We start from the raw sequence: 22,306 nt of genomic DNA on the forward strand, positions 1-22,306 counted from the left end.
ATGGACTTAATATTTACTTCTTTCACGGTCACAGCCTATCATGTTTTTATACGTTTAGAATACGAAGTGGTTTTATACTAAATTAACGATTTAACAGTGAGATGCGGAGGTCTACAATAGGAAAAAACATTCTGTGTGAAAAAACAATCCATAGTAGACTTGAGTTACTCTACGCCGCTGACTTGAAAACTTCTTCACTATTTCTGTAAGACTGCAGGGAAAAAAATACTCGGTAAAAATTACGGAACTCGCAGTTTGCTCATCGACTACGGAATTGAATGGAAAATTTTACGTGAGAATATGGTAACTTTTCACAGACTATTCATATTGAGCATTGTGCGTGTGGACATAAATTAACGGTTTGTCTATAGCTCTGTTCAGTCCATGTCAGTATTTTATAGTTTTTCTCAGAACAGTGCCGGAATGTGTAGAATAGTTTTGATAAATGAAAACAGAGAAGAAAAAGAAAGAAATGAGAGAACAAGGGCCTTTTGTTGAATGGGTCCAGAGTGTGACAACTTTGGTCACTAAGGTTTAGTTCCTCTGCAGACATCGTAGGAGAAAGACATACCTTCTGCGTGCGATAATGAAGAATTTAAGTTTATAGCCAAATCGTTTGACATTATTTAGTAAATCCCTGTCCACAATCCAATAATTCAGATAAAAATTACGGAGCTTTCGGGAAAAATTTCGTGACGTTTCCCTACGCGGAAAGAAATTTCAGAGAACAATTAGACTTCCTGGGGACAAAGCTAGGGACGACGGTTTGATTTATCACAAAAATTCCCTTCTCGAGTCTAATTTTTCCAACAAAACTTGACCTAAAAAGTGATCGATTCTCATTTCGCCTCGCGATCCACCCTCCAGAAGTCTAATTTTTATCCACAATTTCTTTCCAAGTAAAAGTTTCTACAACGCGAATTTGCATCGGAATTACGGACAAAATGCCTCATTCCTATCGAATCCCCCTGTGAAATCTATCCCCAAATTCGTAAAAAAAATAAATCACATCTGCCTGATAATAACAAAAATTAATATCAGTCAGTTAATGTCGTTTCTTTAACCAAACAACTGTTTCAATCCTCGTCAAAAAATCATCGAACCCTGGAGACGTTCAAATCCTTAAAAATCAACTTACAACATAATATTCCCCCTTCTCCCTTAAATTCCCCAGTAGAAAAAACTCTAACTGAGACAATACAGTCTCTCCCGCAAGTGGAAACTTTTCATTTTGTCTTACACTTTTGAAAAACGAGAGAAACGAAGGCTGAAGCAACCGCCAGATAGGGGCGGGGGGGGGGGGTCTGTCTCGCAACGTTATATAGATACATTGAGAGGGGTGTAAGGTGAAGGGAGAAGGGGTTGGGTTTTAGCAATAAGGCGGATGAGAAAACGGGAGACAGTAGCAGATGCCGGAATTCTTCCTGCTTGGCTTCTTTCTCTCCCACCATCCCCCTTCATCCCCCTCTTTCTCCGGCTCCACCATTCCCGTATTTTCTATCTCTGACTGACGTCTATGCTGAACTCAAGGCATTGCTGATTGTATGGAAAAGCCAGAGAGGCAGATTTTACTTCGTGGAAAAGGTTTTCGTCGCATCCAGATATCCGTCACGACGTCGGCGCCTTCGACGCCCAGCGTATAAATCAATGTCGACTCTTTTCTCCGACTCTCATATCTGTTTTCTTTTTTTATATTTTTTTTTTCTTCCCTTTACTCCACCCTTCACCGCCGACCATTCGTTTCTTCTCGTATCCACTTCCATCACGTTTCCCTGAGTTTTTTCGGTCTCTCAAACGACGTATACATTCATTTTTACCTCGATTTTTATACTCAAGCAACAGACGAGAACAGAAGAAAATAAATGATGAGAAATTTTTATTTTGTTCCATACCAACAGTTACTTTTTTTTTTCTTTCCTTTCATTTATTTATTTTTCCTCATGTATCACGGATTGTTTATTTTGTGTCATCAGAAACGATAAACGAGGAACGAGACGTCGTTCAGAGCAAATGAGAAGTTGAGTATAGATATGTCAACTCAAGTGGAAAGAGAAAGGAATAGGACCGTCGGTGGAAGGGGGAAGGGGGCAGGGGAAATATATAAGAAAGAAGAAAATTCCATCCGGAAATCCTGTACGGATGATCGCTGAAACTACACTCAAGAGATGAAAAAGTTGGATAAAAGTGGAGAGTTAGAACTGTTTTCATCATATATTTGTTCAATCCCTCTTCTCATTCTTAATATTATTTTTCCCGGGTTAGGGAATAATTTTAATATTTTTTATACCCGGAGAAATGACACGTGAATGCTCATACACGTGTTGAAAAAATATTGAAGTGTTGGAGTGTGTGATGATGATGGTGGTGAAATGAAAAGGAAAAAAAAGGGGAGTGAAATGTATCCGGGTGGACCGATATGTGCGAAAGAGCACGGCTGACGGCGATTTCTTTTACTCTATGAAAATTACGGTTGGTTAGATTCTCACATCTGTCAGTGGACGAAATTCAAATTGAGGTTTTTTTCATTCAATATTTTCGCCGTTCGTTTTTCGATGAAATTTAGGGGGAGATGGAGATTCATTTAATATTGTGTGAACGAAGTAACGGATTTTATGCATTTGTGTAGTATTTATTAATGTTTATAAACTGCTTTGACGTCAATGTATTGCTGGAAAAAAGAGAAATAGATTTTTGTAAAAAGAAATTAATTTCATGGTGTGAAATTTGATTGAGATAGTGAACTGAAAAAATTTGCAGCAAAATTTGTTTTCTTTCAACGATTTTACTTTTACAGCAATTACTAAGGACCAAATCTGTGCCAAAATTCAGCTCGATCGATTCAGTTGTTTTTCATAAATTTCCTTTTCGTTCTAACACGGTTTAGAAAAAATTTATTTTGTTTTTTATTGGTATTACTTATTCTTTGATGTTTACATAGAAATTATCTTATATCCAGTATTTCCCGAATTATAAATAAATAAATTTTCTATAAATATAATTTTAATTTTTTTCTATTCAAAATTACAAAATTAACATAATTATGTTCGAGCTTTGGTCAAAGCTCTGTATCTCTATCTTTGTTGGTTTTCCTCTATCACATCTAGAAATCTGTCTGAACCGTAGTTGACTCATACAGGTACATGAGCACTCATTAATGCGGATCAAAGTGCAATTATTTCTTCGAGCCCGGAGCAATAAAGAGCTTTGACATATTCCCTCTTCCAGACCACGATCCCACACCTTGGAACAAAATGACTCTCTCCCTCCCCGTCGTATACAATTTTCCTCCTCCGATGGCTCGTCTAGAGAGGCCCTCGAGGGCGTCTTGTGTACGCGTGTGGCATCGATTTCACCCCCACGACAAACAATGGAAACGACTTCGGCCCACCATCGAGTGAGAGACGATATAAAAAAAAAATGCAAAGTGAAACCCTTGTTTCCACAATACCCTATCAAGTGCATATTGTGTGGATTTTGTAAGCACCACAACGACAACAGGTCGAGTCAAAAGCAGTTGAGAATTAAGGGAATGAATATAAACGGTTGTAATTATATTGACGAGTGCGCTATTATATTTTTAAATACTTCGAATGCTTATTCGTCTGGACACAACAGTGAGAATAGGAGAAATTGTTTTCTAATGATTTGACAAGACCTCATGGCTTTATTTGTAAGTATAATTTGGGAAGCGAGCCATTGGGGAAATGTGTAAAGAAGAATTCTATTGACAATTTGATAATGTTATTGGCACTGACGACTATTCGAACGTACGTGCCATCCTATCATTCAGTAGTGTAGGGTCAAGATTGTAAAGAGACAGGATTTATTTATTTTAAAGAGGTAACTAAATTTAATCCAAATACTCTACAGTTAAATTGATAAAAACGTAAAAGAGGAAGAGTGTCTTCACACGTAACTGGTCAAGTCCCGACTGACTTCATCCCGCTTTTCCAGACCCGAAAACGCACTAAGTTTCCTTCTTTTTTTAACACTAATTTTCTCCCTGAGTCTTCGTCAATGAAACGTCTATCCTAAGGATGGCCCCATAACGCCGGATACCGGCCTCCTCTTTTTCGCATTGCTTATGCTAAAAACAAACACATAATTTAAACTGAAATCTTAACGTCTAAATAAATCTTAACGTTCACTGGTGTGACATTGTTCTCTCACACGTGTGCGAATATTGGAAAGAACAAAAATCGGAGTGCAACGTCGTCGCGGTACGAGGCGCATCAGGATCATCCCCAGATGTGAATGGACGATGGAATGAAGATTGTATGAAACTTGGATCAAGCCTAGACTCTCAAGGTTAAACCAACCTTGGGTGAAGTTCATATACTCACAAAGTGTCCAGGCATTTTCAGCCTCGATCGAGGCTTCGCTGACGATCCTTGATCAACCCTTCGAATTACCCGATAATTCCCCAATAATTAATTATCATTCATAACTCCTTGAAGTATTTTCGTGGAATATAATTGGCTACATTGAGGTACGTAATTCATGAACCAAATAATTATATGGGCTGAATGGAAGATTTACTTCTGAGTCTGAATCAATTTTGGATTCGACAATGAAATGAAGCTTCATCCTATCCTGAACCTTCCAGCCTGGAAGCACAAGACTTTCAAAATCGGATTGAGACTCGAAGGAGCATTTACGGTTCAAGTTGAATCAACATAGGATTTAACGATGGACCTAAGATTACTCCCACCTTGGATCTCCCCCGTTTCCACCCTCAGGATGAACATTTCTCACCTGGCAACTAACTACACTAATCACCGACTCATATGTGTTACCCCATCCCCTGCACCCCCGAATCCTCCAATTCTCCAATGTCACAATTACCAGACACCCCACGCATGGCCATTTGAATTAATCCCTGCCCGCCCCATCCCTCCTCCAATCTCATAACTCAGAACCCCGGAAAAATTCTTCGTATCACAAAAAAAATCGCCTCCCTCCCCAACTCTACTCTCAAATGAATACAAAACTGTTAACTTTGATCTACAGTCAAATTCCTTTGACCCGCCGATACTCTGTCAAAGGACAAAATGAAAGAGCGTCGACGGAAGGTCCTCGGGACAAATTGAGAAGAGAGCGACCTGAACCCGCGAGTAGAAAGGAACCTCTTGCCACCGTCGCTCTCTCTCCCAAACGACGTTACACCCCCTCATCCCCTCGCCCTCTCTCCATTCCCTCGATTTACAAACGCATACCTCACACGGCAATAGTAGTTCCAAGTACTTTTAGTTAGTGACTGCAAGGGGAAACGCGATTGCCGGCACAAGCCCAGAGACTCTCTGCCACCCTCGTTATTAATGGCAATACAAATCTCAAGAGTCATCGAGCGCTCTTCAATCTGAATGCCTTCTGCTCGTGACGTCACGTGGGGACACCCCCGTTTCATACGTTGAAAAAAAAAAAATCCCAAAGGTTTGTCCGTGTTTTTGTAGGCAACTGAATGACTCAATCGTTTCTGCATATTGTAAAGGGAACCGAAGAAATCCAATGGGATATGCCACTTGAGAGCCGCCCTGTGGATACACCAGAGAGAAAGAGAGAGAGAGATAAATGAAAAGGGGGAGAAGTAACCTTCAATTAACTCCAGTGATTACAGTCAGACTGAACGGTACTTGTACCCCCGAAAAAAAAGACGAAGGAGTCACCGCCCTAAATTATTTAATTGCGGTGGTGCGTTCTTTTTTGTTCTAGGGTCACGGGACTGAGGACCCTACCCCTCCGCTCCTTGGAGACGGGCCAGTCGATCGAAGAGTGACTGTATCTCTTCGGTGGATTATTATACTTGTTGTGATGGACATGTTATCGCCGGTGATAAAAGGAATTAGATATATCTAATAAACCTTGTTTCACTTAACGTTCGTTATTTATCAACCATTACCGATTATTTATTTCTTCACATTCAACTCGATCATTCATTAATGATTGACGAATTTTTGTTTGGAATATCGCATTTCTCTTATCAGTGTTTTATCGTTCGAGAATTGGTTGATCACTAGACCAATCCTTCTTTCTTTTTTTTTATTGCAAATAATTTTTTATCCGGTCAACAAACAATGATCTCATACGTACGAAAATCTTTTCATCGCACCCTGGATTCCGGAGACGATTTACGATTTTCCAGTGCTCCATTAATAGCCTGACATGCCACGTTTCGAAAGGCTCAACACATCGTTCTTTGCGGATATCTCGAAAACTAAATGAGTTAGCGATGGACTCTAATCACACTAACAATTATAATTAATATCACATCAATTGGTTAATGAAGATCACCCTCCTCTGCTCGAATGACGCATTTCCATTTCGTCTCGCGTTTACGAAACCACTCGATTTCACCTCAAAATTCCCGTCACTTCATTTTTTTCCTAAACCTATAATCATCCCAGCATAATCCATCCCTAAAATTTCTGCACTCATCCCTTCTATGTCACATCAATAATCCCCCTCAGATACCGTAACACTCCCTCACTCTCACCGCATCCCAGCTATTCGTTTTCTCGTTTCCAACACTTCGCTCTGGTGACTTTGTGGCACGCGCTCGTACGCCGGCGATCCTATAAAAATCACAGCGCATCCACGAAGATTAATATAGAAACGTCCCATTAATAACACCCTTTTCGCGTAACTACCCGCCGGAAAAAAATACTGCCATCGAGCCGCAACCCTCCGGCGTCCTCCGGCTTTCCAATACCCGGTTAATTGCTTCGGGACTGCGGAAAAATGTCATTCATTCCGAGGTTATGAAAAAAAACCAACAAAACCGATTGATCTCGAGATGTTTATTCTGGCTTGATACATCCCTGATTGACAGAACTTTCGGTTCCGCCTAAAAAAAATCGCACAAAAGAAAAGACACAAACGAGTTAGAAACGACGGAGACGATCCCAGATTAACTACATCTTGTTCAGTTGCACAACATCAAAAAAAAACTGTGAGTCTCTCTTTTTACTTCAAGAAAAGCCATTTTTTTTTTCTTCAACGCTTTTTTTTACATTTTATTTTGTTCTTCATCCTCCACTGCACTTTTCTCCCGCATTTGCCGGGCGTTTGGGCGGCGAAGCGTCACAAATGCCTGCGCAAACCCAGGGCTTATAACGGTGCGTGGCCGCGAGGCTGTTGCGCGACGACATTGTTATGAGGGCGTCGCATGGGATTTCCATAGGGTACAAGTTAGTGCGATAAAGATGGTGAGAAGATGAGCGACGGAAAAGGAGAATGAGAGAGGGAGCCACGTGGCAAAAGGACGACCAACGGGGGGGGGGGGGAATCCCCGTGTTTTATTTCGTGATCACTCGAGCGATCCATCGGCCTCGGCTCGTTTGGGCTCGTCAAGGCGTAAGTGCGGCCACGGGACCGATGACAAAACGCCCTTAAATTCTTTTTTTTTCTTCTCTCATCCTCTCTTTACTCTCGCTCTCCGGACCCTTCGGCTTTTTTACTTCTTCAGCTTGTGCCAATGAAAATACAGAAAGGAGAATAAGCCCATCGATGTGATCTAGGGGGGAGGGGGCTGCATGAGGCAGTGACAAGGACATCCATGGACGCCTGCACTGAAATGTCAGTCAGGCTTAGTAACAGAGAGTGTAGAGTGAGAATAGCGGGGATCTAGATCACTATCGTATTGAGAATCACTATGGGACTATCCTGTGTTGCACCGTTACCTAATTATTCCGGGCGTTCGACTTTCGTCCTTATTCACGTCCTGGGGGAATTCGGGGGTGACGCTTTTTGAATTGTAACATTCTGGCGAAGGGGTCGGGGATCGTATCCGTCGGGGGAAAATACCTTAATTAAATATTTTACATGAGTTTTGTAGAATTTTGGAAGGGACTAGTGGTGCACTTTGCGCGCAGTATTTGAATTTCCCGCTTCGAATGTGAATATATGGCGATTATGTTGATGAAGGAGGAGGAGTATTACGCATGAAGTAAGCAAATGTCTTGAGGGGCTAACTTAATTTATGTGCTTGAGCGTTAATGATTAATAAAAAATTTATAAAACGAAATCTGTTATCGATTTATTTGATCTGGACATGATTATACGTATTATTTATATATAATGAATATATTATAATCGTTTATAATTACATGATATATTTATATTGATAATATATTTAATATAATTATATAAAAGATGTAAAAATGAAAAGAAAATATTTTTGTTTTTTTTTTATTCAAAAAAGGATTGTCATATCTTCCTTCCACTTAAGGTACACGAGGGAGCTAGACACGCTCGACGTTTTTTAGTGTTGGAAAAAAAATTGAGCAGGTGACTATCAATTTTCAGGGGGGTGGTACTGAATGTAAGGGCTAATACACGTTAAGATGGCAAGTTTCACTGAAATTTTAGGAAGCTTTCAGAATTTTGAGCAGCATAAGGACCTTCACTGTCATGGAACCACCTTTTCCAAAGTCCCAATCTCACACCCTCGGGGAACCTGAGGGAGAGATAATAGTCCATGGCATATGCACAGATGTGTAGGACCTGACAGCAGTGGCAACTGCCTCTTAATAGTTCATGTCCCAAATTTACAAAAGATGTGTTATTATCAAAAACATCTAATGGGATTCAAGATTCTGTTAGGTCCCATTTTGAATGATTTGATTTCCATGATTATAATAACGCCCACAATTCACAATATTTTCAAGATCTTTTATTGAAGTTATGACTCTTGGAGGATGGGGCGTGATTTTGAATGCTTTGACCGTCGGGGGTCATGTCAGGCCCCCTGACAGAAGCATCATTATATTATCAAATGCATTTCGTGAACATGAGAAGGCGCTCGAGTATTGGAATTTGAAATTCTTCAAAATTTCCGTCATGTTCTTGCCTCGTGGGTTCTCCACCGCCATCATAGCTCAGAAATAAAGGTCCTCTGTACGTCGTCTCGCCGGTTTTCCCATCCAAAATCCACAAAATCCAAAAAATCCGACAATATTCGAAAATTCATTGACCCGATCCCACGACAACAACAGCATCTAGCTTATTAATATACCTGAAGAGGCTCAAAGCCCATACACCATGCCATCACATCCATAAACTCGGATGACAGACGTTGAATAGATGCGAACAGTAGCGCTGAGAGGTAACCAGATACCCGGAAGATCGAACCGCCATGTTGACGAGATAGAGTCTACCCATCGTCAGGCCAACTGGTATCACACGTTGAATCTCTCCATAACCGCATACACAGAGAATCCAATCCCGACTAGTCTCTCGAGAGAAGCAGTGGCATAACGTGGTGAGTGGTGTAGAGCAACTCACCCTGTGGCTGACGTCGAAGCTGGTCGTGCTTCGGGGTATCTATCGGATAATTAGCCGTTGATTACGCGACAGTCATTCGGGCGGATATCATCGCCCACGGGCGTGTTCTCTGTTCTCTCTTGCAACCGGGCTCTATGTGCATACACTCACCCCAAAGATAAAGAGGGGTGGAGGGAGGTTAGAGGAGAAGGAGAGAGACTATTGATGATAGAGTGAAGTGAGTGTTGCGGGGTGTGTACCTGACTGAGGGCATCCTATATACACCCGTCCATCCGTTTCCTACTTCAGAGTATAGAGTCTGCACCCGCACTTCCTGCATCTCGTTACTGACGATCCAATGCACCGTTGGCCGGCGTTTCTCTCGCATTATAGTATCCACTATCCCCGCCCCCCATCCACCCACAAGCCACCCCTGACGTTAGAGTATTGCAACATTGTGGTACGACGTGTATCCATTCTGCCTCTTCATTTTCAAACTGATGTAGGCGGTGGGTGGAAAGGGTTGAGAGTAATATCAGTGGATCCATACGTGTGTAGAGATGGAGCGATGTTACATGCCAGTGCAAGTCCATCGAACGATGAGGAGTATATGCAAAGGCTCCGGGGGGAGAACCTCGTGGTACTAAACAACCTCATTATGATTCGATTCACGATAATAGAGAGGCGATTGCATTGTGATAGAAACTTGATTTATACATCTGGGGGGAGGGGGAGGGGGGAGGCAACGATAGGGGTCTCCATTGTTTTGAGGGATGGAGGTTTGGGATTTGTAAAAATGTTTGTTTAGGATTGATGGACTTTGCACTGAATTAACGAGCATTGTAGGGATATTATTGTGGGGAGGAAAATGTTGAAATATTCAAAAATAATGTTCTAAATATAATACTCAGTGTCGTTTATCAAGAGTGAGGTGTTTAGTAAATGGAAGAGTTGATGTTTGGGAAGTTTGGGTGACTCCGAATTTGATTGTTTATTAGTATGAGGTGACTGATCTCCTTTATGGCCTTCGTTACTGATCTCGATATTACTCTTTTCACTATTGGAGTCTTGATTGGTTCCTTGACTGCTCTCGAAGAGGCAAGACCTAAAATAAATAAGTTCCTGTATCTCATATTCCTACAGGAAATGACGGCCGATATTGGCTGAACGAGAATGTATTGGATACGAGTCTTTAAAATATTTACTAATTTGGAACGAAATATAGGGTAAATCAGTGTTAAATTTATGCCAAGCTGGGATAACGTGACAAATATTATTGAACAACTGGCGCCTAATCAGAAGCTGCCGGGTTTGAATCCCGCTCAGGAGTATCTATATTTTCAATAATTTTTTTTGTAGAATCATTCTGGCTCATCCAAAATCCTGTCCAAGAATTTGCTGTAACATCACAAGCTGTGGAACGCTATATAAAAGTCTGGTTTTACATGTGAAAAATGGACCTTGATCCACGCAAAACATTTTCGGCTTATGTTCTACTAATGTCAAGTACAGAAGTTGGTGGCGTTGTGTGGTGTAATCGGGATACCTGGGATTTGCAAGCCCCACGGAAGAGGTCTATAAAACAAGAGGCCGGACGGAAGTAATACTCCGCACAGAGAACGGGGGTAACAGTCAGAAATCGCAGAGACAACCGGAAAATAGTCGGGTAGTAATTCACCTGTGAAGAATCGTTTACTGAGTAAGACTTTGTCGTGAGCTTCCGACATGACTCATAGCTTGTGCAGCGTAACAAAAAATTCTACGTGTTGGAAAATTAGAACACAGCTCTTCTGTTTATCTTAAAAAATCACTCGACAAGGTTTATGACGTGTTTGAGAGAGTCTCCAGAAAATTATGATCTGCTGTGCTCCGAACCTGCGAGTGTTTTGTTCCTTACCACATGTGGTATTCAAAGGAACGGATTCTGTCCTCTGGAGTCATAATCGTTCCCTTGTTTTTTCCCTGAGTAAAGGTTACCTTATGGGGGTACCTTATGATGGCCAAACCATTCAAAATCTCCATAAAAGATGTTGAAAATATCCTGAATTTTTTATCTTCCATTATGGACCACTGAGGGTGCTATTATAATCATGGAAACCAAACCATTGAAGATGGTACCTCGGAGAACCCTGAATCCCATCAGGTGTTTTTGGTAAAAATACACGACCTCGTCAGGCGCTGTAGCACCTCACAGGCCCTGACTTTGAAAAAAGTGGTGGCATTGCAGCGAAGTGTTCTTCAGCTTGTTGGTAGATCTGTATTTTTCCAAGACCTAAAACATCCTACAAAGGTTTCGTGGATGTGTAGGAAAACCATGACTCAGAAGATTCTTCTTGTCATCAGTCTCATATTATATGATAACACTATATTTATCTTATAGAAATAGACAATAATTGAGTCAAGGAGCTTCGTCGAAATAGGAGGAGCCCATGTTTTATTTTTTCTGCACTACTGAATTCCACGATTCATGGCAACGTTGAAATGGAGACACATGACGATGTCAATCAGCATAAATCTGTCATCAAGTCCGTTGAGAAAAGCCCTCCAATATTTTATATTTTATTCCTTCGATGATAGTAAATTTAATATGATTGATGGGACTCGTTTTGCCGCCTTTCCCTACGATTTTCTCCGTTTCCGGTGTAACAAATTGGCTGCCTCTTCATCCGAGTCCCTAAAAAAAGTGACATAATTTGTTCAGAAGAAGAATGAAGAGAAATAAACGCTGAATACGATGAATGAAACTTTCATCATTCGGTTTTGGTAGATAGAGACTGAAGAATAGGGGAAATGGGGGTGAGTTATATTTTCGTTCTACGTTATTCTGTATATCCTTACCACTGCCATCAGTTTACGATTCCTCGTGAGTTTTCCATCCAGACACGTGGTTTTCTTCGCCTCGTCGGCAATCGTGCGTACGAAAACCCAAAAGAAGGTCCCGTTTGGTACGTTGTTTGCACGCACTTATATAACAACGTCACGCACAAACCGCGCCCTCGTTTATTTCTTTTGTTCCGCGCCGTAGCAAGGGGTGCCACTGATCGTTTCTCCACTTTGTATTGTGTGGTATGGTGAAACTAACGTTGCCAATCGCTTCTCCCTGACTCTAACCATTCACTGACAGGATCCATTATCTGGCTGTTTAGCCAGCGATTAGTTTTACTGGGAGATAGTCTCACTGTAATGAACTTGAAGTTTCCGATGCCATATTTTTCGCTGTAAAGTAACTGCTGCAGTTTCTGATCGGTTAAGCCCACGGGTGGGAGTCAAAGGCGGATAAAAAAAGGTCAATCAAACCCGATGAAAATTTTCGTCAACTTGAACTGTGGGGGTTTATTATTAATTATGAATAAATTTGTTCGAGGTGAATGTTAAATAATTAATTGAAATTACCGTTTTAAAGAATTCAATTTTGAGCCAATGGCTGATCACCGATAGATTAAATACGATTTATTTGAAGAGTTAGTCATTACTCCTCTGTTGATATATGATTTATATCAATCGTTATTGTCACTGTAGCCGATATGATCATCAGGACAAAAGACAACTGTATCCCAGAGTCTCCCAGTTGAATAACACGGATTAACAACTGGGGCACTTTAGAATTTTTTAAATATTCTAAGATATTTATTATGAATTCAACATGTGATGCCAACTATTATCACACTAATTCGTTATGTTCATGATGAAATACCACTGGTAAAAGTGCACCTGCGTGGCAATTTCACTCGACAACGAAGCATTGTAATTGGCAGCTTGTCAGGTTCATGGATTTTCATGATTTTCTTTAGGATCGTTCAAACAGATTCGTCATATGATTCCGAAATCGGATGAGTACATGGCTTCCTTCCAAAAGGAACAATCGTACCATAAACATACTGATATATAAAAATTGTTCAATTCGAAAGAAATTAGATAGAACTAGATTGAAAAAAATCCTTTTCACCCCAGCCAAGGGGATGGAAGAGTCAAAGTATCTAAGGAATATTGATCCTCATAATAACCTGATCTGGAACCCAATCCTCCTTGAAAAATCAAATTAAAAGTATCGAATCAATTCAGGAAATTTGATCCTCACAACAATGACCTGATCCGGAATCACCTCACAAAACAACAAATCCTCCCCTCTTTCCCCTCTTTGTAACATCAAACTAAAGGATTTTGATCGTCATAATGTCACCACCTGACCAAGATTCTGTTCGGAAGAAGAAAAATCTTGAAATATCAAAAACGACCATAAAAATACGGAATCATTAAAATTTTCCAAACATCGAAGCTCTCGGAGAGCCACAAGATTTCCATCAAATACCGTTCAGAGTACAATAAAATTGACTTTCCCAGATCCGCAATGAGCGCATCAAGTGGTCCTCAATATCCCATTACATGTTATTCCTCAAATTTGACTATTGTACAAAATTCAACGTCGATGTAGCCTCATTATTTTACCTACCCAGTCCTCATAAACGACGTCCTTTATGCCTTCTTCTCGATGAAAATATAACGAGACGGGGAGGAGGGGGGGGGGGCACAGTACTGTAGAAAATGAGCGCCCGCATCTTGTAACAATCTACTGGCTAATCGAAAAACTTTGTTAACATCAAAACTTGGTTAATTAGCATCTTTACCGAGGGCAATGATGGCGTACTCACCTTGGGGGCTCACTTCCCATCAGCTTGTAATAGAATATTGGCTACAAAATTATTCAAAATACCAACACAATGTACTAATTTTCGACAATGTTCTGATGACTGATTTTCACGTCTCGTTGACGTCTAGCGGTCAATTAGCAACTCACCTTTATCCCTCGGCAGTTGCAAACTTATCAGAAATTGGAGGGAAAACAATGAAAAAATCACAAATTGTTGTATCTTATATATATATTTTTTTTCATATATTCATATAATTCTAATAAACATGAACAATAATAAATATAGTGTATACAAGAACGTAGGAAGTCTGCGTATAACCAGGCTGCGACTTTTAATTTTTTTTTCTTTTAAAATAGTGCGTCTATATGGCATTCGTCGACGGTAAAAGCTTCTGAACGGAATATCATATCTTTCATCCAATAACCATTAAATTTCCTCTCGTTTGATTACCCCCAACCATCATCATCATCAATATTACTACTACGCCACTAATAATTACACTAATTACGTCTATAAATTTTGAGGTTCGTAATTTATGTGCCTCAGCAAATTTCTCATCGAAAATACTCAATTAAATCCTAATAATTATTTTGATGATAATACCAATCGACGAATAATGAAGCAAAGCTGATTATACGAGTTCAATGAATCAGGAAATAAATTATACAAATATCATGTTCGCATAGTTTTCAGCGAGTGAGTAATAAACAATGGAACAAACTGAATATCACATTAGTTTAATCATAACTGCACCGATCAAGACACGTTATGTCATACATGTCGATCAAATAATCATAAGCAAATTGTATACCTCCATTCCAATGCATTTAATTTTCACCAGTTATTTGTTTGAATATTATCATTCTCCCTGTGTCTGCACACTCATCCGAACTCCAATCGAGAGAGCACTATATTCAAAAGTGGTAAATAATAATTTCAGAATTATCATTATCGGATCTAGTTATTAATCTCACTATTTCCGAGATGATCAGTTACCGATGGAATATTCCATATATTGTTACCACTATGCAACACTGTGCTCCTCGCCGAGTCGTCCATTAGCTTCAATTCAATAAATATAGGGGTTTCTATGCAAAATCAGTCGACAGCTGAATCCCAGTCACTGAGAAATCGATGACGATGTTGATTTGCGAATGGGGGCATTGCATAACTATTTCGCTTTTTTTTTAATTTTCTGGGACTTACCCTCACTTTTATCCCCCTGTTTACGGCTCTTGGCTCCGAACTGATCGTTAGAAATATTTAATTTTTACCAACTGGATGAATATTTAAGGTCAATGATTCTAATTATAATAGACGTTTTGTATGTGTTTTAAAGGATGAGAAATGGGGGTGGGGCGGGGGGGGGGGAAGATACCCGTCTGAGTGGAGATTCGGAACGTTTCTGCACACGGACAGGAAATTGAACTAAACATAAGCCCCCGAGAAGGCTAATCGTGAGACGAAGTGCAGAGTCATCAGTAATTCACCCTGACGAAGACAGAAAAATAGTCCAAGATAACGAACAAAGTATCTTACAGTTTAGCCTAGATAGGACTAATGTTTAGTTTTATTTATTTTTTACGCTCAATTTGAATATCTCACCTTCTGCTGGTATCACTTCTATTTTTTCACGTTTTTCTCCTTTTTTTCATTGGGGAATGACCAGGGGTGAGCAGGTAAAGGGTCAAGAAATGCACAGGAATTGTAGAAATAGTAAACTCTTCGGGTAGTCCAATTTATTAACTACCATGGAAACTAATTTTTCACCTATCTGTGAGTTCGTCCTCAGATTAGTCCTCGGCATCGCCTCGGCCCGCCTATCACACGAGTTAAAAGACCCCGTCGCACGTGTATCCGAACCATACTTTTTGTTAGTGATGTTACGTTCAGGGACTGGCGAATTGTGTCATTTTTCGTTTACAAGTTGTTACATTTCATTTACAAATAAACGAAAAGTCACTTTTCCACACGGACTGAACATAGCAGCAGTGACAAAAATATACTTTTTTTTCTGTGAAACTTTCCGTCGACGATCGTGCCGCGAGCGTCCGGCAGAGTCCACCATTTACGTCGCCGAGACGTAATGGCGGACTCCCTATCCCTTATGTTCAATTTGCACCACTTGTGACAGTGAGTTTAAGTGGTTCAAGTGACAAGTTTCCTAATGAATATTGCAAGTATTCGTGCAAGAGATACTACACAGAAAACAATAGAAATAATAAAAAAAATCTTCAGCGATTTCAGCGAGGGTGGGGCCCAGCCGACGACTTATTCGGCGCGCGATACCGCACAAGGAATAATTACAACATATTGCACATGAATTAAACGGATTCACGCTTATCTTACAATGCGTTCAATCCACCCTATGTACACGCATTCCTATTTTCTAGATTTTTATCGTTAGAAATTCGCTCCGTTATCCTTCTACATTTTGTCAATAGCTCTCATTATATTCTCTTTTCATAATCCTCTCTCTTTCTTACCCTCTCACTTCATTAACTCCAACTCTCTTCATACATTTTCTTTTCCAATCATTTATCACATTCGGCGTTCATCGGCGAGACGAATAACTCTCACATGAAGTATTTTTTCATCGCTAAGTTCTGGGAACAATTGTTACGCTTACAATTAGTTATACCTCAACCGTCACATTTTCTAATTACGTTGAATGATCATTCGTATAGTCTGATAAAACCGAATCTCGATAATCGATATCCCATCTTAGTGTATATTTTCCAATTTGTTTACCACTAAATGTGATAATTCACATGTTAAACATTATGCAATTGTCACGTATGAACAATTTTCAGTAATTACATGATACAAAGAACATCAAGAAGTACAGATATTGTCACAAATTGTTTTTTTTTTCTGAGTAGAGAATAGAAAGTGGCAAGTTTGTCCTATTTTAGCATTTCTCCAGTTACAATAACTTTTTAATGAATAATAAGTTTTCTACTACAATACACAATTTTTTAACGCGTTATGCGCGACGAAGGTGGTGAGAATATCTTTTTATTAATCATACCGTCGTTCTATTCAGTTGAAGCAAATATAGGGGTGTGACCCACTCAAAGAGTCACCGAGTTAGTGTAACCAATACTACCCCACGTACCATGCGCCTGTATATAAACCTTGAAAATGTTTCACTCACTGTTTCCTGATGCACACTACAATACTGCATCCGCACCCTCTTGAGCTGTCGTTACAATAAACACTATTGAAAGAAATAATCATCGATTTAGTTTTTTTATCTACACATGACTACACGAATAGTTTTGCTTTTCCTCCGTATGACGCTGAGGGTGGAAATGATTTATTCTGAATTTTTACAGCAAGCTCGATGTATAACCCATGAATTATGATACACTGCATTTAGCCATTTGAATCAGCTCGTGAATACGAAATTTTTTCAATTAAGGGTGTGGGGCCTAAAACCATATAATTAACTAATTTTTATATTATTTAATATCGAATTCAGAGTTGAGCCATGTGTTGTATATTTATGGAACAACCCCCTTACAGAAGGCAGAAATATCTGTGGTGATACAAAAATTGGATTTCACAATTTTCGTCATAAAACAGTTCATTTTGTCAAAGTGATCGTATTTATTAAAACATAAGCACATAAATTAAGTGATTAGGTAAGCCATTCGCTAAATTCATGCGTAAGGTTTTTTCCTCATTGGTAAACGTATTTGGTGCATTAAATTCAAATAGGGCTCACGGAGGGCGAATTCGGTGTCGTGAATAAATACAGTGGAACTTGCGTAAGTCACCAGTGTCGGGGGTTTGGATTCTCCGGAAGAGGAGTTGTGAAGGTGCCCCTCTCCGCCAGTGGGGTTGCGCGAGTGTCCAAAATCGGAGAGAGATGCGCAATGAACAGTAGTGGTGGGAGACCCATTGAAAAGTAGAGAACGATAGCCGTTCTACAGAGACGGTGACCGGAGGGGAAAGGGAATGGTGGGGGGACGATTCCCCTCGTGTGTTAAAACTCAGAATACTTACGTAGTCGGACACTTAGGGAAGTGTATGATGAAGAGAAAATGATTGATAGATGTCAGGTTTCGATTAAAGTATTGAGCATATGAAAAAAAATATCTTGACGCTTCACCCGACGATTGTTTAAAATAACCAGACAACTAGAAATTTATTTCCCATCGATTAAATTTACAATCACCTTGACAATGAACACGATAACATGTTCCCAATTTTTTTATTACAATTACATGTACACATGAGAATACCATGAATTCGTCTCCACTTGTCGGTTCTAGAAGTTGTCTGGCAAATTCACAAATTTCTGCGGGGAAATTTTATTCAATAATTCATTCAATCATTATTAAATCATATTCAGAATCAAAAGTCATGATTTCAGTTTAAAAATATTTCAATATCAAAAAAATATAGATAATGTAATACATACAACAACATAATAATACATACATGTATGTATACAATATAATATAAAATATTAATTAATTAATATATATATTTCATTAATATATACATGCAATAATTAAATATTTAATAAAATATCAATATTTTATTGTATATATTAAATTATCGGTACTATTTGCACCCTCAAGGTTCGACGAGAAAAATAATTAATCAAGTAAGTTATCCACTTGATGGATTAAATATATTTCTGATTGGGTCATACCTAAATTACTTATTCATTTACTTTTGACTTCTGATATATTCGAATCTCACTAAAAGATTAATTGAAATGATGAATGAATGTTGAGTGAATTCACAGAAATATCTCGAAACTTGTGAGTTGAAGGGTTGAAAACGCTGGTGAAAGAGTTTTTGATACGAGGAAAATTGAAGTGCCCGGTTTTGACTTTTCATTTCAATAGCATATGCGACGGTGTTAATGACGTTTTCTTTACGTTCGTGAGTCAAGAACATCAAAAGACGATGTTTTACGAGGATTCGGTGATCCGCGAGGAGGCCAAGGGTATGAATGGAGATGTCTACTAAGAATGCAAATGGCTCTGGCGGCTTTTAGGCAATTTCGTGTAAACGAGCTGATCCCTCCGGCTTTTTGGTGAAGTTTTAGCTATCGCATAGCGAATCAATTCATTACCTCTAAGTAATTTTTACGTATAAATTTTTAAAGTAGTCGAAACAAACTTGCTCGCAAGCTTTTTGGGATATGAGTCGCCTGGTGCGTTTATCAGTATTTCTAGAAAACCTGGAGAGGAATGAAGAAGAAAATCATCACCGAGATAATTCTTTAGATTCTTTAGATTATCTCACAGCGAAATAATAAAAAAGAAAAACAATAAAGAAACGAAGATTAAAAAATGGATTCTATTTACATCAAATTTTCGCGAATACGAGATGTTTTCAATTAAAAGTGTTTAGACAAAAGCCATATCATTAACCCATGAGATTATTTGATAATAAAATTCAGATTATCTCATACCGAGTTAATCGAATGAAGATAAGATGAAATGATGTATTTTATCTAGACGAGGCCTGTTATAAATTAAATAGAATATTGCAAAATCGAATGTAAAGCAAATGGTCTCCTGAAATCGTATTATTTTATCGCATTACTCTGATGCTACAGCACAATCATATTCGAAGTCGAAGCTTGTGAATAATTTGGACTTGAAATACTCTTCGGAAATATATGTCAAGTATATTGATACATTCGTTCCATCATCCCTAGTATACAATTTCTATGAATGTTTTGGTAAGTGCTACAATCTTATCCTAAATTACCTCATCAAACCCCAGTGATCCTCAAAAAAATTATCTCTGATGTATTTAATTAATGCAACATGTGTGCGTATGTTCCACAATTGTAGGTGATTGATTATTTGGCAGTTTATTTTTCTTTTTCATGTCAATACTAATTACTTAATCAATATGTTCTGAGTACCTGACCCGTCTAACGTGAACATTTCGATTAAATGTCTCGAATACACCTCTTTGGTTTCTAGAATTATATATTCTAAATTCATCAATCTAAATTGCTTGATTTTCCCTCAAATGTACCCTATACTCCTCATCTCATTTTTTGGTCACAATAATAAGTCGTAATCATGCTCCAGTGTCTATTATATTCAATGCACATTCGCTATTTCTGAAAATCGAGGGCTGTTTATCTAGATTTATCTTTATGAATACAAATTTACTTTATCAGCTGGTCAAATGGAAGAAATTTTTACATGAGATACACTACTGAAGCCTCATCGTGAACTCTAGCTGCATTTTAATTTTCAATGATTTTCATTACTGCCTCCACATTGTCATTGATATCGATAATCATCGATTTTCGAACATTAATCTTTGGATAATACTATATCGCATCGAACCTACCATCCACGATAAATTTAGGGGGGCATTTATCAAAATTGAATGCAACCTAACATGTAGGAAAATTGTTCAAACAATTTTTTTCATCAATATCATAAATTATTGAATATCATAAATTACGTGGACTTCGTTCAATAGGATTCTCAGTCTTTGAGGATTAAATATCGAAAAGTAGGCTGGTTCTTATGTAAAAATCATCGAAAAGGTTCATTGTTACGAATTAAAAACATTCGCTTTGAAAGATTGAGAATTGGTTTTTTTTATGAATTAATTATTTAATTAATATCTGAGGATTATTCATTTATAATCTAGTAATTAAAAGAGTAATATTGAGCATGATGCGAATTTCATTCGTGTTCTATATCTTGAATTGTCCAATTATCTGGGAATGTTTACGTATTTATCTGAATTTATTTAAAAAATGTTAAACAATGTATTTGGCAAAAATTCAACCAGTTTGTCCCGAAGAATTGTGATTTTACATCGGAATAGCATTCCACATTTTGGTATACAATAATCATTATCAATTTAGCGGATATGAATCTCAAGTATCTTCCACTTACCTCGGGTTGATTTATCTGAAAAAAACTCGCAGATGATCGATTCTTGAAATGTGGAATTACGTAAAGCAAAGATATCCATAAAAGAGCCATAAAAGCCCGTTAGGTCCTAATGTATTTTCATCCTAATTCATGTAAATGGAAAGATTACTCCTCAAATATTTATAACATCTCAATAAAACACTAGAAATAACTCGTTGCATATGACCATGAAGACTTCAATTTTCAAGGTTATAAATAATTGATCACAGCTTGGCCATTGAAATCCAAATATTACTCTCAGCAAATTAAAAATCATTGCTCTTCGAGTAGGTAATGCTTCTCTTTAGGTACAAATTTCAGCTGATCAATGATCAATGTCATCTCAACGAAATTTACAGCTCTTCGGAGAGCGCAATTGGTGCACGAGATCCTGCCTTCATGTCCTTAACACCCACACTAATGTCATCAACTGGAGTCGGTGCCAGTTTCAACTGATTTCCATTAATTTTGATGTCGTTCACAGAGTGCGAACGACCATGGGTCACCAATGGTTTCGTACTGGCATTGGAATTTCCCGTAGTGCAATTACTGGCAACACTGATGCTTATCCCGTGTGAATTTCCGTCGTTTCCAGGATTAACGTGAGAGATGTTATTTGAATTTGTTGATTTTTCCAACTGTTTTTGCTTTGATTTGGATTTTAGAGTATTTGTGATTGTATTTTGGGTGTTATTTCCACATTTTGAATTTTTTGAATCTTTTGTGGTGATTGGATTTGAATTTGGAGGATTTTCATGGATTGACTCTGATGGTGGAGCTTTCACAGCCATCGTTGTGCTGGTGGTGACAGATGCCAATTGATTTGCTGACTGAGATCTCATCGTCTGGCTTCCCAATTTGTCCCTCAAGGCCATTTGATAGGCCACCTCGAAGGCTTGGCCTAGAGTTAGAATTACCTCGGTCGCTTGGTCCTGGAAAGAACAAAGAGGATCGATTTTTTTCGAAGGTCTTGATGTTTCTGGTACATCAGAAACCAATGATTGAAGTTCAGGTACATCTGGGAGATATTTACCAGATATTAAAAAACGTCGGAAGAAAAAAAAGATAAAATTATCTGAATTTCAAATGATACTTATGCCTTAATAACCAGTTTATCAGAATTCCAGATAAATTACGCTATTCTGAAGTTTTTGAATCTGTTAAAAATGTATACGAATGTGAATATCAGATATTTGTTTCTGTCTTAATGGAGCTCACGTGTAGGGAAGAAAACCCGTCTTTAAATACTCTAGTAAAAAAAAAAACAAATGCACTCGCAAACAAGTTTTCATTGATTCAACAAAATCTCTGGTTCATGTGACAAATTTTTTCACCCCTGGAAAAAATGCATATCTAACACAAAAAAATTATTTTTTGATAATTAGAAAAACACTTGGCTGTTGGAATGAGTAAGACTTGTTTGAGAACTCTTTAGTTGTTATCTCAACGTATTCCCACCATATTTCTTTGATTACATCA

General features: G+C 38.5%; 1 protein-coding gene across 5 annotated transcripts in view; it reads right to left on the reverse strand.

Annotated features, from left to right (window-relative positions):
• Positions 1-14,120: 14,120 nt before the first annotated feature.
• Positions 14,121-22,306, reverse strand: part of LOC135167256 (ankyrin repeat and SAM domain-containing protein 1A-like) — a 77,238-nt gene continuing 69,052 nt past the window's right edge. For 4 of the 5 annotated variants that reach the window (XM_064130298.1, XM_064130289.1, XM_064130279.1 and 1 more), the window contains one exon: positions 14,121-21,759. In XM_064130298.1, the coding sequence (XP_063986368.1) occupies positions 21,181-21,759 (579 nt within the window). In that variant the 3' untranslated portion in view covers positions 14,121-21,180. The remainder of the gene's footprint in view (positions 21,760-22,306) is intronic. The other variant, XR_010299826.1, reaches the window with a different exon arrangement.

This window comes from Diachasmimorpha longicaudata, chromosome 1 (assembly GCF_034640455.1).
Source record: "Diachasmimorpha longicaudata isolate KC_UGA_2023 chromosome 1, iyDiaLong2, whole genome shotgun sequence".
NCBI lineage: Eukaryota > Metazoa > Arthropoda > Insecta > Hymenoptera > Braconidae > Diachasmimorpha > Diachasmimorpha longicaudata.